At 42.5% G+C, this 15001-nt stretch overlaps 2 protein-coding genes across 2 annotated transcripts in view; both read left to right on the top strand.

Moving 5' to 3' along the window:
* LOC148065726 (actin-binding LIM protein 3-like) overlaps positions 1-15001 on the top strand; it is a 41374-nt gene that overhangs the window by 25812 nt on the left and 561 nt on the right. Inside the window, exons 6-21 of the mRNA XM_087808066.1 lie at positions 90-183; positions 1868-1955; positions 3320-3378; positions 4241-4312; positions 4368-4514; positions 4636-4665; positions 6253-6364; positions 9751-9804; positions 10704-10838; positions 10939-10997; positions 12201-12339; positions 13470-13499; positions 14507-14565; positions 14696-14762; positions 14834-14841; positions 14887-14979. Of these exons, the coding sequence (XP_087664192.1) occupies positions 90-183; positions 1868-1955; positions 3320-3378; positions 4241-4312; positions 4368-4514; positions 4636-4665; positions 6253-6364; positions 9751-9804; positions 10704-10838; positions 10939-10997; positions 12201-12339; positions 13470-13499; positions 14507-14565; positions 14696-14762; positions 14834-14841; positions 14887-14979 (1246 nt within the window). The remainder of the gene's footprint in view (positions 1-89; positions 184-1867; positions 1956-3319; positions 3379-4240; positions 4313-4367; positions 4515-4635; positions 4666-6252; positions 6365-9750; positions 9805-10703; positions 10839-10938; positions 10998-12200; positions 12340-13469; positions 13500-14506; positions 14566-14695; positions 14763-14833; positions 14842-14886; positions 14980-15001) is intronic.
* Positions 7635-8408, top strand: LOC148065727 (uncharacterized; the record flags this gene model as incomplete). The annotated part of the gene is made up of 2 exons (XM_087808043.1): positions 7635-8294; positions 8397-8408. Coding segments are annotated over 2 exons (672 nt in total), but the record flags the coding sequence as incomplete, so codon positions are not given.

Raw genomic sequence — 15001 nt, 5'->3', positions numbered from 1 at the left:
TTGTTGTTGTCGTCACAGAGAAGGAAAGCCGTACTGCGAGGTCGACTATCACACTCAGTTTGATGTTGTTGTTGTTGTTGTCGTCACAGAGAAGGAAAGCCGTACTGCGAGGTCGACTATCACACTCAGTTCGGGATCAAGTGCGAGAGCTGCAGCAGCTTCATCAGTGGACGAGTCCTGGAGGTGAGAACATACACACACATACATACACACAAGCATCCTACCTCTGACACCTGTCGTGACGCCTGCACACGTGTCTTCGTCTCCTCCTTCATCTCTTCTTCTCCTCCTTCATCTCTTCTTCTCCTCCTTCATCTCTTCATCTCCTCCTTCATTTCCTCGTTTCCTCCTTCATCCCTTCTTCTCCTCCTTCATCTCTTCATCTCCTCCTTCATCTCTTCTTCTCCTCCTTCATCTCCTTCTTCATCTCTTCTTCTCCTCCTTCAGCTCTTCGTCTCCTCCTTCATCTCTTCTTCTCCTCCTTCATCTCCTTCTTCATCTCCCTTTCTCCTCCTTCATCTCTGCATCTCCTCCTTCATCTCTGCATCTCCTCCTTCATCTCCTCCTTCATCTCTTCATCTCCTCCTTCATCTCTTCTTCTCCTCCTTCATCTCCTTCTTCATCTCTTCTTCTCCTCCTTCAGCTCTTCGTCTCCTCCTTCATCTCTTCTTCTCCTTCATCTCCTTCTTCATCTCTTCGTCTCCTCCTTCATCTCTGCATCTCCTCCTTCATCTCCTCCTTCATCTCTTCATCTCTTCTTCTCCTCCTTCATCTCCTTCTTCATCTCTTCTCCTCCTCCTTCAGCTCTTCGTCTCCTCCTTCAGCTCTTCGTCTCCTCCTTCATCTCTTCATCTCCTCCTTCATCTCTTCATCTCCTCCTTCATCTCCTCCTTCATCCCTTCATCTCCTCCTTCATCTTTTCATCTCCTCCTTCATCTCTTCTTCTCCTCCTTCATCTCTTTGTCTCCTCCTTCTTCTCCTCCTTCATCTCTTCTTCTCCTCCTTCATCTCCTCCTTCATCTCCTCCTTCATCTCTTCATCTCCTCCTTCATCTTTACATCTCCTCCTTCATCTCTTCTTCTCCTCCTTCATCTCTTCATCTCCTCCTTCATCTCTTCTTCTCCTCCTTCATCTCTTCGTCTCCTCCTTCTTCTCCTCCTTCATCTCTTCTTCTCCTCCTTCATCTCCTCCTTCATCTCTTCATCTCCTCCTTCACCTCCTCCTTCATCTCTTCTTCTCCTCCTTCATCTCCTCCTTCTTCTCTTCGTCTCCTCCTTCATCTCTTCATCTCCTCCTTCACCTCCTCCTTCATCTCTTCTTCTCCTCCTTCATCTCCTCCTTCTCTTCGTCTCCTCCTTCATCTCTTCATCTCCAGAGACTTAGACGTGTTTCTGACTCGTCACAGTCGACTCACTTTTCCAGCAGATGCATGTTTGTCTCGACTCTGCTCACGACAAACACACACTCACACATACACACACGTACAAAGACACACACTCACTCAATTCTGCTCACGACAAACACACACTCACACATACACACACGTACAAAGACACACACTCCCCCAATTCTGCTCACGACAAACACACACCCACACATACACACACGTACAAAAACACACACTCACTCAATCCTGCTCACGACAAACACACACTCACACGTACAAAGACACACTCACGTATACACACACATACCCACATGTATTTATTTTTTCATGTGTGTTTGTGTTTCTTAAAGAGTTGCCTGATGAGTGACAAGTAAAAGTGTATATTTAATGTGTTGACGTGTGTGTGTGTGTGTGTGTGTGTGTGTGTGTGTGTGTGTGTGTGTGTGTGTGTGTGTGTGTGTGTGTGTGTGTGTCGTTCAGGCTGGAGGGAAACACTTTCATCCCAGCTGTGCCAGATGTGCTCGCTGTCACATGATGTTCCTGGAGGGAGAAGAGATGTACCTGACAGGTGTGTGTGTGTGACAACAATTGTGTGTGTGTTTTTGTATGTGTGAGTGTGTGAGACAACAAAGGAGGTGTATGTGTGTGTGTGAAGGTGTGTGTGGATGTGTGTGTGAGACGAGCAATGTGCGAGTGAAACGACAAATGCGTGTGTGAGTGACAAAATAGTTGTTTGTGTGCTTGTGTGTGTGTGTGTGTAACACACTAAAACATGATGTTGTGTAGTGATCAAGAAACAAAGCAACACAAATGTTGTTCAATAAAACTAAGGTTCAAATGAGATTAAACAGGAAGTTCTGTTTCCTATAATCACATCACAGGAAGTTGATTATCTCAGTGACTAATGTCGACCTTCACGGACCAAAACATTATGACCACTGACACTGCTTCATGGTCTCAGGGATTTGAACCAACGACCTGCAGAGTCACAGTCACAACAATAATAATAACACATGTAGTAAGAGTGTAACGACGTGTGGAATTAAACTATTTTCTTCAACCTCGTTCTTATTCTGTCAGCGAGACTCACATTTACATACTGTCCCTGAACGTTACGTGTGTTCATTCTAATGCTGCACAAGTACACAACATTTGTCAGGTGTGTGTTCTGAGACAAGGTTACACTGAGCAACCACACACACACACGCACGCACACACACACACCCCTCACACATGCACACACACACACACACACACACACCCCTCACACATGCACACACACACACACACACACACACACACACACACACACACACACACACACACACACACACACACATGCACACACACACACACAAACACACACACACATCTCACACATGCACACACACACACACACACCCCTCACACATGCACACACACACACACACACCCCTCACACATGCACACACACACACACACACACACACACACACACAAACACACACACACACACACACACATGCACACACACACACACACAAACACACACACACACACACATGCACACGCACACACACACACACAACCCCACACACACACCCCTCATGCACACACACACACACTCAATGACACACAAACAAACACCCCTCACATACACACGCACACACACCCTCAATTAAACACACACTCACACACACACATGCCTTGCACACACACATTGACACCCAAAACACAAACCCTCAATAACACACACACACAAAGACAAATAGTTTATGTGTGTGTATTGGTGTAATTGAGGGTGTGTGGATGTGTATGTGTGTCTTCAGTATTGATTTAGTGTTTGTGTGTGTGTGTGCGCGTGTATGTGTGTGTGTGTGTGTGTGTGTGTGTGTGTGTGTGTGTGTGTGTGTGTGTGTGTGTGTGTGTGTGTGTGTGTGTGTGTGTGTGTAGGATCTGAAGTGTGGCATCCGATGTGTAAAGAATCGAGACGTCTGGAGAGAAAACTGAGGGTGAGTCGAACAATTATTATTGTATAATATTATTATTATTATTATTGTTATTATTGTTCTTTATTATTGTTTATTATTATTATTGTTTATTGATTTTGTTTATTATTATTGTTCATTATTATTATTGTTTATTATTTATTTATTATTGTTTATTATCATTATTGCTTATTATTATTGTTTATTATTTATTTATTATTGTTTATTATTATTTATTATTATTATTATTAAATTCATCTTTCAGTGTCGTTAGAATATTTAATGTTTCAAATTTTGACCTTTTTTATTGAAAAAGTTTTTTAAATACTTTTTGTATTGAATGTTTTTTTGTTTTTTATGATTTAATTTGAAACAATTTTCAATTGAATGATTTAATATTATCTCGATGATTGACAGTTCGATCAGTAGCTCTGAGCTCTGCTGCTTTAGTCTAGTGACTCCGTTATAACATTATATATTGAATTAAAAATAATATACATTTAAAATGATTAAATTAATATTTTTTATTTTTAAATTATTGGATTCATAAAATAAAACTCTATGTGTAAAAAAAATATAATTAACTTATAAATATACTAACACTATTATAAATAACTAACAAAAATATATATATATTAAAATATATATATATATCAATTCAAGCTTTAATTTGATTCAATCGTTCAATTTTTAATGTTTGAAAAAATAAATAAATATAAATTTAATTAAAAGAGAAATTCTTAGTTTTATCATTAGTTACATTTTTAACTCAGCTCACCTGCTCTCAATCCCAGCTAGCCGGGGTACATTGAGAAATCGCCTGTAGACGAACCTTCTTTGAACGTGATATGGTCGTAGTTTGACCTCTGACCTCTTCCCCCTCCAGCCCAGGACCGGCTCCGCCCTCTCGTCCCCGGGCTCGTCTCCTCTGCTCGGGTCTCCTCAGCGGCTGGTTCTGGTGAGTGGCTGTCAATCAAAGATGGACCCGTAGACCCAGCATCTGTCCCTCGCAGTCCCAGGTCCAGAGCGAGGTTCTGGGCCACAGGCAGCTGGCGGCTCTGCCCAGAGTCAAGGCGGCTTACGGCCTCCAGCCGCCGGACGTCATCCCGTACCGGGCCGAGGACATGGACGACACCGTGGACGGGTTCAGCTGCGGACAGGTGTGTCTGGTTCTGATCCGACTCGTTGAAGACGTCACCGTGGCAACCAGTGTAGACGAATGATGTCATTTATTAATGAATAACTTGAAGTTTACTTTTATAACTAGTTTCTCTTTCACAGTCACTTCGCTCCATCTCTCCCAACACTAACGTAAGTACTGGTTCTGATCCATTAGTACTGGCTCTGGATCCATTAGTACTGGCTCTGGATACATGAGTACTATCTCTGGATCCATTAGTACTGGCTCTGATCCATTAGTACTGTCTCTGATCCATTAGTACTGTCTCTGATCCATTAGTACTGTCTCTGATCCATTAGTACTGTCTCTGATCCATTAGTACTGTCTCTGATCCATTAGTACTGTCTCTGATCCATTAGTACTGTCTCTGATCCATTAGTACTGGCTCTGATCCATTAGTACTGGCTCTGGATACATGAGTACTGTCTCTGATCCATTAGTACTGGCTCTGGATCCATTAGTACTGGCTCTGGATCCATTAGTACTGGCTCTGGATCCATTAGTACTGGCTCTGATCCATTAGTACTGGCTCTGGATACATGAGTACTCGCTCTGGATACATTAGTACTGGCTCTGGATCCATTAGTACTGGCTCTGGATCCATTAGTACTCGCTCTGGATCCATTAGTACTCGCTCTGGATACATTAGTACTGGCTCTGGATCCATTAGTACTGGCTCTGGATCCATTAGTACTCGCTCTGGATACATTAGTACTATCTCTGGATCCATTAGTACTGGCTCTGGATACATGAGTACTATCTCTGGATCCATTAGTACTGGCTCTGGATCCATTAGTACTGGCTCTGGATCCATTAGTACTGGCTCTGGATCCATTAGTACTGGCTCTGGATACATGAGTACTATCTCTGGATCCATTAGTACTGGCTCTGATCCATTAGTACTGGCTCTGGATCCATTAGTACTGGCTCTGGATCCATTAGTACTGGCTCTGGATCCATTAGTACTGGCTCTGGATACATGAGTACTATCTCTGGATCCATTAGTACTGGCTCTGGATCCATTAGTACTGGCTCTGGATCCATTAGTACTGGCTCTGGATCCATTAGTACTGGCTCTGGATCCATTAGTACTGGCTCTGGATACATTAGTACTATCTCTGGATCCATTAGTACTGGCTCTGGATACATGAGTACTATCTCTGGATCCATTAGTACTGGCTCTGGATCCATTAGTACTGGCTCTGGATCCATTAGTACTGGCTCTGATGCATTAGTACTGGCTCTGGATCCATTAGTACTCGCTCTGGATCCATTAGTACTGTCTCAACCGTGTATAATGTTTTCTTTGTTCAGTCGAAGTTTAGCAAAAACATTTACAATATGTTTCTTTATTAAATATAGAAATTTGTATTGAATTGTGTGTGTATATGTATATGTATGTGTGCGTGTGTGTACACGCGTGTGTGTATGTGTGTGTGTGCATACACGCATGTGTGTGTGTGTTTGTATATTCATGTGTGTGTGTGTGTATACACGCGTGTGTGTGTGTGTTTGTGTATACATGTGTGTGTGTGTGCGTGTGTATACACGCATGTGTGTGTGTGTGCGTGTGTATACACGCATGTGTGTGTGTGTGTTTATACACATGTGTGTATACACGCATGTGTGTGTGTGTGCGTGTGTATACACGCATGTGTGTGTGTGTGTTTATACACATGTGTGTGTGTGTGTGTTTATACACATGTGTGTGTGTTCAGGATCTTCTGGACATGGACATGAGAACCAGACGTTCTTCCAGCTCAGCCTTCACTGACTCTCCGACCCCCAGTGTTCAAGGAAGCTCCTCCCCCTTGAACTCTTACCTGACAGGTAACACACACACAGGTAACACACACACAGGTGACTCGCACACAGGTGACTCGTAAACAGGTGACTCACACACAGGTGACTCACACACACATGTGACTCGTACACAGGTGACTCACACACACATGTGACTCGTAAACAGGTGACTCACACACACATGTGACTCGTAAACAGGTGACTCACACACAGGTGACTCACACACACATGTGACTCGTAAACAGGTGACTCACACACAGGTGACTCGCACACACATGTGACTCGTAAACAGGTGACTCGCACACAGGTGACTCGCACACAGGTGACTCGCACACAGGTGACTCGCACACAGGTGACTCGCACACAGGTGACTCGCACACAGGTGACTCGCACACAGGTGACTCGCACACAGGTGACTCGCACACAGGTGACTCAAACACAGGTGACTCGCACACAGGTGACTCGCACACAGGTGACTCACACACAGGTGACTCGCACACAGGTGACTCAAACACAGGTGACTCGCACACAGGTGACTCGCACACAGGTGACTCGCACACAGGTGACTCGCACACAGGTGACTCGCACACAGGTGACTCGCACACAGGTGACTCGCACACAGGTGACTCAAACACAGGTGACTCGCACACAGGTGACTCGCACACAGGTGACTCAAACACAGGTGACTCGCACACAGGTGACTCGCACACAGGTGACTCGCACACAGGTAACACACACACGGGTAACTAACACACGGGTGACTCGCACACGGGTGACTCACACACAGGTAACACACACACGGGTAACGCACACACGGGTAACTAACACACAGGTAACACACACACAGGTAACACACACACGGGTAACACACACACAGGTAACACACACACAGGTAACACACACACGGGTAACGCACACACGGGTAACTAACACACGGGTGACTCACACACGGGTGACTCACACACAGGTAACACACACACAGGTAACACACACACAGGTAACACACACACGGGTAACGCACACACGGGTAACTAACACACAGGTGACTCACACACGGGTGACTCACACACAGGTAACACACACACGGGTAACTAACACACAGGTGACTCACACACAGGTGACTCACACACAGGTAACTAACACACGGGTGACTCACACACAGGTAACACACACACGGGTAACTAACACACGGGTAACTAACACACGGGTAACTAACACACGGGTAACTAACACACGGGTGACTCACACACAGGTAACACACACACGGGTAACTAACACACGGGTAACTAACACACGGGTAACTAACACACGGGTAACACACACACGGGTAACTAACACACGGGTAACTAACACACGGGTAACTAACACACGGGTAACTAACACACGGGTAACTAACACACGGGTAACTAACACACGGGTAACTAACACACGGGTGACTCACACACGGGTGACTCACACACAGGTAACTAACACACGGGTAACTAACACACGGGTAACTAACACACGGGTAACTAACACACGGGTGACTCACACACGGGTGACTCACACACAGGTAACTAACACACGGGTAACTAACACACGGGTAACTAACACACGGGTGACTCACACACAGGTAACACACACACGGGTAACTAACACACGGGTAACTAACACACGGGTAACTAACACACGGGTAACACACACACGGGTAACTAACACACGGGTAACTAACACACGGGTAACTAACACACGGGTAACTAACACACGGGTAACTAACACACGGGTAACTAACACACGGGTAACTAACACACGGGTGACTCACACACGGGTGACTCACACACAGGTAACTAACACACGGGTAACTAACACACGGGTGACTCACACACGGGTGACTCACACACGGGTGACTCACACACGGGTGACTCACACACAGGTAACACACACACGGGTAACTAACACACGGTTAACTAACACACGGGTAACTAACACACGGGTGACTCACACACAGGTGACTCGCACACAGGTGACACACACAGGTGTGCGAACAAGACTTTTCATGGCTGTGATTGGCTGACGTCAGGTCAACCTCTGACAACAACAACGTTTCCACCTCTGACCTCTGACCTCGACCAACCTGGTCATCTTCTTAAGTTCTTCTTCTTGTCCTTCGTTTCTTCTTCTTCTCCTTCAGTTCTTCTCCTTTAGTTATTCTCCTTCAGTTCTTATTCTTCTCCTTCAGTTCTTCTCCTTCAGTTATTCTTCTTCTCCTTTAGTTCTTCTTCTCCTTCAGTTCTTCTTCTTCAGTTCTTCTTCTTCTCCTTCAGTTCTTCTCCTTCAGTTCATCTTCTTCTACTTCAGTTCTTCTCCTTCAGTTCTTCTCTTTCAGTTCTTCTCCTTTAGTTCTTCTTCTCCTTCAGTTCTTCTCCTTCAGTTCTTCTCCTTTAGTTCTTCTTCTCCTTCAGTTCTTCTCCTTTAGTTCTTCTTCTTCTCCTTTAGTTCTTCTTCTTCTTCAGTTATTCTCCTTCAGTTCTTCTCTTTCAGTTCTTCTCCTTTAGTTCTTCTTCTCCTTCAGTTATTCTCCTTCAGTTCTTCTCCTTTAGTTCTTCTTCTCCTTCAGTTCTTCTCCTTTAGTTCTTCTTCTTCTCCTTCAGTTCTTCTTCTTCTCCTTTAGTTCTTCTTCTCCTTCAGTTCTTCTCCTTCTCCTGTAGTTCTTCTTCTCCTTCAGTTCTTCTTCTTCTCCTTTACTTCTTCTTCTCCTTCAGTTCTTCTTCCTCTCCTTTAGTTCTTCTTCTTCTCCTTTACTTCTTCTTCTCCTTCAGTTCTTCTTCTTCTCCTTTAGTTCTTCTTTTCCTTCAGTTCTTCTTCTTCTCCTTTAGTTCTTCTTCTCCTTTAGTTCTTCTTCTCCTTCAGTTCTTCTCCTTTAGTTCTTCTTCTTCTCCTTTAGTTCTTCTTCTCCTTCAGTTCTTCTTCTTCTCCTTTAGTTCTTCTTCTCCTTCAGTTCTTCTTCTTCTCCTTCAGTTATTCTCCTTTAGTTCTTCTTCTTCTCCTTCAGTTTGTCTCCTTCAGTTCTTCTTCTTCTCCTTTAGTTCTTCTTCTCCTTCAGTTCTTCTTCTTCTCCTTTAGTTCTTCTTCTCCTTTAGTTCTTCTTCTTCTCCTTTAGTTATTCTTCTCCTTCAGTTATTCTTCTTCTCCTTTAGTTCTTCTTCTCCTTCAGTTCTTCTTCTTCTCCTTCAGTTCTTCTCCTTTAGTTCTTCTTCTTCTCCTTCAGTTCTTCTCCTTCAGTTTGTCTCCTTCAGTTCATCTTCTTCAACTTCTTTCTCGCACCATTCCTTCTAAAACCGTCTGAAAGTATCGACTGTCGTCACGTCATCGTTTCTCTCACATTTATGACGAAGAACAAACGTTTATTATATTGTTTTTCTCTTTTATTTCAGCGACTGACGAGTCGAACATCTACAGGAAGACGTCGCTTTATAAGAGACGTCAAGGTCAGTTGCTGCTGTGAAGGTCATGTGTTGAATTTATTAAAATAACATAAAAATGAAAATGAAAAAAAATTAAAATTAAAATTAAAATTAAAATTAAAATTAAAATTAAAATTAAAATTAAAATAAAATTAAAATTAAAATAAAAAAAAAATAAAAAAATAAAAATAAAAATAAAAATAAAAATAAAAATAAAAAGGAAGTATTCTCACTCCTGAGAAACTTTATTAATAATAAAAGAAGAAACTGTAAAGTTCAGAACGACACTTGCATTAACGTCTCTGTTCACACTGACCTTCCTCTCTTCTTCCTAGTCTCTTCCTCCTCTCTTCCTCTTTTCTTCCTCCTCTCTTCCTCTTTTCTTCATCCTCTCTTCCTCTTTTCTTCATCCTCTCTTCCTCTTTTCTTCCTCCTCTCTTCCTCTTTTCTTCATCCTCTCTTCCTCTTTTATTCCTCCTCTCTTCCTCTTTTCTTCCTCCTCTCTTCCTCTTTTCTTCATCCTCTCTTCCTCTTTTCTTCCTCCTCTCTTCCTCTTTTCTTCATCCTCTCTTCCTCTTTTCTTCCTCCTCTCTTCCTCTTTTCTTCCTCCTCTCTATCCTTTTCTTCCTCCTCTCTTTCTCTTTTCTTCATCCTCTCTTTCTCTTTTCTTCCTCCTCTCTTCCTCTTTTCTTCATCCTCTCTTCCTCTTTTCTTCCTCCTCTCTTCCTCTTTTCTTCCTCCTCTCTTCCTCCTTTCTTCATCCTCTCTTCCTCCTTTCTTCATCCTCTCTTCCTCTTTTCTTCATCCTCTCTTCCTCCTCTCTTCATCCTCCTCTGCTCCCCCTCCTCTAAACTCTCATTCTTGAATCTGATTGGTCGTCAGTCGCTCGATGTATATTTTCAAGTGACTGTTTTGATTCTCAGATGTTTCTTCTGACATCACTGCGAGTAAAACCAACGAGAATCTCATCAACGTCAGTCGCCTCGGCAACAGCAACGACATCTATCGCCGTGACAACAACTACTGCCCCTCGCCCGCCTCCCCCGCCTCCCCCACAGGTACGTCCTCGTCCTGCAGGACTGAAGCTTCTGTTCATCTTCAACTCTTTCTTTCTCTCTTTCTTTCCTTCTCTTCTTTCTCTTTCTTTCTCTTCCTCAGGCTCAAGATCCAGAAGGTTCTCGACGGACGAGGACAGATTCAACCACAACATCAACAGGGTGACAATAACACACACACACAAAGAAACACAAACAAAGACACACAAAACAGATACACACAAACAAACACAAACAAACACAAACAAACAAACACACACACAAAGACACACAGCCAAACACAGACACACAAACACACACAGACACAAACAAACATAGACACACAAACAGAGACGCTCATCACAGACACAAACACACACACACACACACACACACACACACAAACACACACACACACACACAAACACACACACACAGACATACACACACAGACCCACTCACACACACACGCGTACACACGCGTACACACGCATACACACACACAAAACTTTTGTGTTAACAACTTCTTATATTAACAACCAAAAGTACTTTTTCCTCTCTCTTACCTTCACTGACTCTAAAGTCCTCCTGTCTTCACTCTCTTCTTCACCTTCACTTCTGTCTTCTCTCTTACCTTCACTGACTCTAAAGTCCTCCTGTCCTCACTCTCTTATTCACCTTCCTCACATACTTCTCTCTTACCTCCACTGACTCTAAAGTCCTCCTGTCCTCACTCTCTTCTTCACCGCCCTCACATACTTCTCTCTTACCTTCACTGACTCTAAAGTCCTCCTGTCTTCACTCTCTTCTTCACCGCCCTCACATACTTCTCTCTTACCTTCACTGACTCTAAAGTCCTCCTGTCTTCACTCTCTTCTTCACCTTCACTTCTGTCTTCTCTCTTACCTTCACTGACTCTAAAGTCCTCCTGTCCTCACTCTCTTATTCACCGTCCTCACATACTTCTCTCTTACCTTCACTGACTCTAAAGTCCTCCTGTCTTCACTCTCTTCTTCACCGCCCTCACATACTTCTCTCTTACCTTCACTGACTCTAAAGTCCTCCTGTCTTCACTCTCTTATTCACCGCCCTCACGTACTTCTCTCTTACCTTCACTGACTCTAAAGTCCTCCTGTCTTCACTCTCTTCTTCACCGCCCTCACATACTTCTCTCTTACCTTCACTGACTCTAAAGTCCTCCTGTCTTCACTCTCTTCTTCACCGCCCTCACATACTTCTCTCTTACCTTCACTGACTCTAAAGTCCTCCTGTCTTCACTCTCTTCTTCACCGCCCTCACATACTTCTCTCTTACCTTCACTGACTCTAAAGTCCTCCTGTCTTCACTCTCTTATTCACTGCCCTCACGTACTTCTTTCCTCCGCAGGCGATCGGACGCCTGATCCTGAAGGAGGAGATGAAAGCTCGTTCTCACGACAACCAGCAGTGGCAGAGCATCAGTCCTTCTCACCTCGGCAGCATGGTGGCGCCGAACCATCAGGCGGGAAGTAACTCTCTCCACGGCTGTGAGTCGTTTTATGACCTTCGTCAAGTTCCTCAGGAGGAAGGTTTATAAACATTCATGCAGCTGTGAACACATGTTTTATTGAGAGAGACCGTTCAGCTGCTCTGAAGCTGCAGAAGGTTTTTCAATTAAATAATAATAAATGTTTTTTTCTTCTTTAACTCATCATCGAAACACGTTTAACTCTAAACTCTCATCTAAACTCGCTTCAACTCACTTGATAAGGATTCATTTATGTGTTGGTTCTTCAGTGGATTTGACTTTTGAATGTTTCATGAGTTGAATTTTGGGTCAGAAAACACGTCTCTGCTATTTTTAACTCTCTGTGATCTGCATATTCTGTGAGTGAAATCATTCATTTTTCACCGTGTGTTGTGTGAGCGAGTCAGACACAGGCTGTTCAATGTTTCAATTTTAAATGTTAATAAAAACATTTATTTTTTCTAAAACAAAACCCACTAATATGAGTTTAGATGAGCAGCTTGTTTGTCTTCATTCCTCTTTTCAAAATGAACTTTTTATTATTACCTCATTTATTTCCCATCATTCTATGTTTGTAAATCATCATCAGAATATTGATTGTTTGAATTTAACATTGCAGCTTTTATAAGCATTAAATACTTTTTTTTTCTTTAATTTTTTTTAAAGTTGAACTTGTTTTTTTCTAATTAATAAAAAAAATAAATTCGCAGCCTTCAAAGTTCAATTTACAAATATTGGCTGTTATACCAGCATTTGTAGTTGTATAATAATAATAATAATTATTATTATTATTATATATATCAAACAGTGTAAAACATAATTATAAATACAATTATTTAAAAAAAAATATGCTTAAAAAAACATTTTAATGAAAAAAAAAGTAATAAATCATTCTATATTCTGATGACATTGATTTACTTACATAACATTTTTATGGACATCTAAATATGAATTAAAGGCATTTATATTACTAAAACTACATCCTGGTTCATGTTTGTCAGTAAAATAAGTCGTATTAAATCACAAGTCAAGATCAAAAGTATCTTAAAAAATACACAGAGTCAGGATCTGTTGTCATTTTAATGAAACAATAACATTATTTCTACCACAAATCAATGTCATTTTCTCTCTGCTCCTCCTTCTCTTCAGCTCCGAGGTCCATCAACGGACTGGACAGCGGTGAGTCCTTCAGGTGTTTCCTCGTCTCTCAGGTGTTTCCTCATCTCTCAGGTGTTTCCTCGTCTCTCAGGTGTTTCCTCGTCTCTCAGGTGATCCTGGTTTGAAACATCTGAGCAGTTTCTGTTTTCGTCAAAATAGTTTTACGTGTTTTTGTTCTGTCGAGCGACAAAGACACGACACTTTATCCCACATGGATTGTATCGACTCTGCAGATGCTCTGCTGGTCCTCATGAAACATCTAGAGGTTTGTTTCCAAAAACAACAACACTGACGGCTGTCAATCATCCTTCGAGGATTCATTGCCTGGAGCTGACGGTTCGACGTGACGATGATGATGATGATGATGCAGTTTTTTTCTGCTGCATCATCTGGACTCGAGCGAGAGACTGGCTTCATGCTCCTCACCAGAGTGAACATGGAGGACTGAGAGGCGGGAGGCGAGAGATCGAGCCAAAGACAGCGAGACGTGAAGAAGAGCCAAGAGCAACTGCTACCTCTAGCGGTCAATTGATAGTATTGCAGGAGGATTTCTTGGTCGAATCTATTCATAGCGTTTGTTTTTATTAGAATTTAACCTTTATTTGATCAGAAATAATCCCGTTATTGTTTAAATAAAATGAAGAGCGACAATATATTGTAGATGAGCAGCTTGGTGGTCTTTCTCTGTTTATAAAAAACGTTTTCCCAGATTAAACATTTATTTTTAAATAAAGAAATGAAATTATTGTCTTTAGTCAATGAGAAATTTTAAACCAAATATAGTCAATTATTCATATCCATTTGTTAACTAATCGTGTTACTTGTTGCTTCCTAACAATTAAATATCATGTCATGTATTCAGTTATTCACCTGTATTGATTATTTTATTACCCATGATTCAACTGTTTCTAGACGTGTTTTCTGTCTTTACCTCAAAGTGAAAAAATGTTTATTTCTTGGCACGTCGTTGTGTCTAATAATGTTTAATGAAATACTTGTTGAAGTATGTAGTAATCTTGTACTTTCAGATTCCTACGTCGCCAAATCTTCCTCGTTGCCTGGTTACCGGAGGAACGGCGTGAACCGAGTGAGTCGATGTTTGTTTCTGCGGCGATGAGGGAAATCAAAACAATGTCCTTCGAACATTTTCATCTTCTCACGTTGAATTTTGACTCCTGGAGGAAATGAAAAGTTCACGTCTTGTTCTTGTTCCTCAGCCTGGAAGCGGAGCCGCAGATTACTTCCAGTACGACAGCAGCAACGCCGTGAACTGGCAGATCCGAGGTCAGTCCATCGTCGCTTCAAAAGTGGATTCCGTGGAGAAAATAATCTTATTTTTTTATATGTTGTTTCAGAATACAAGGTACGTTCGTCCTCCTCTGTGTCTCAGGTGATGGTTCTCTAACAGCACGTGTGTCAGGTCCACCCGTACGAGTCCCTGGTGGTGTCGGTTCGAGGTCAGAAGTGTCTCCCGGGCGACGTGGACCGATCCAGGCTGGAGGTGAGAGGTCAACGAATTCTTT

The sequence above is a fragment of the Callionymus lyra genome, chromosome 14 (genome assembly GCF_982586985.1).
Source record: "Callionymus lyra chromosome 14, fCalLyr1.hap1.1, whole genome shotgun sequence".
Lineage (NCBI taxonomy): Eukaryota > Metazoa > Chordata > Actinopteri > Syngnathiformes > Callionymidae > Callionymus > Callionymus lyra.
Note: the sequence above shows the minus strand (reverse complement) of the source record. Positions and strands in the feature narration are given on the sequence as shown.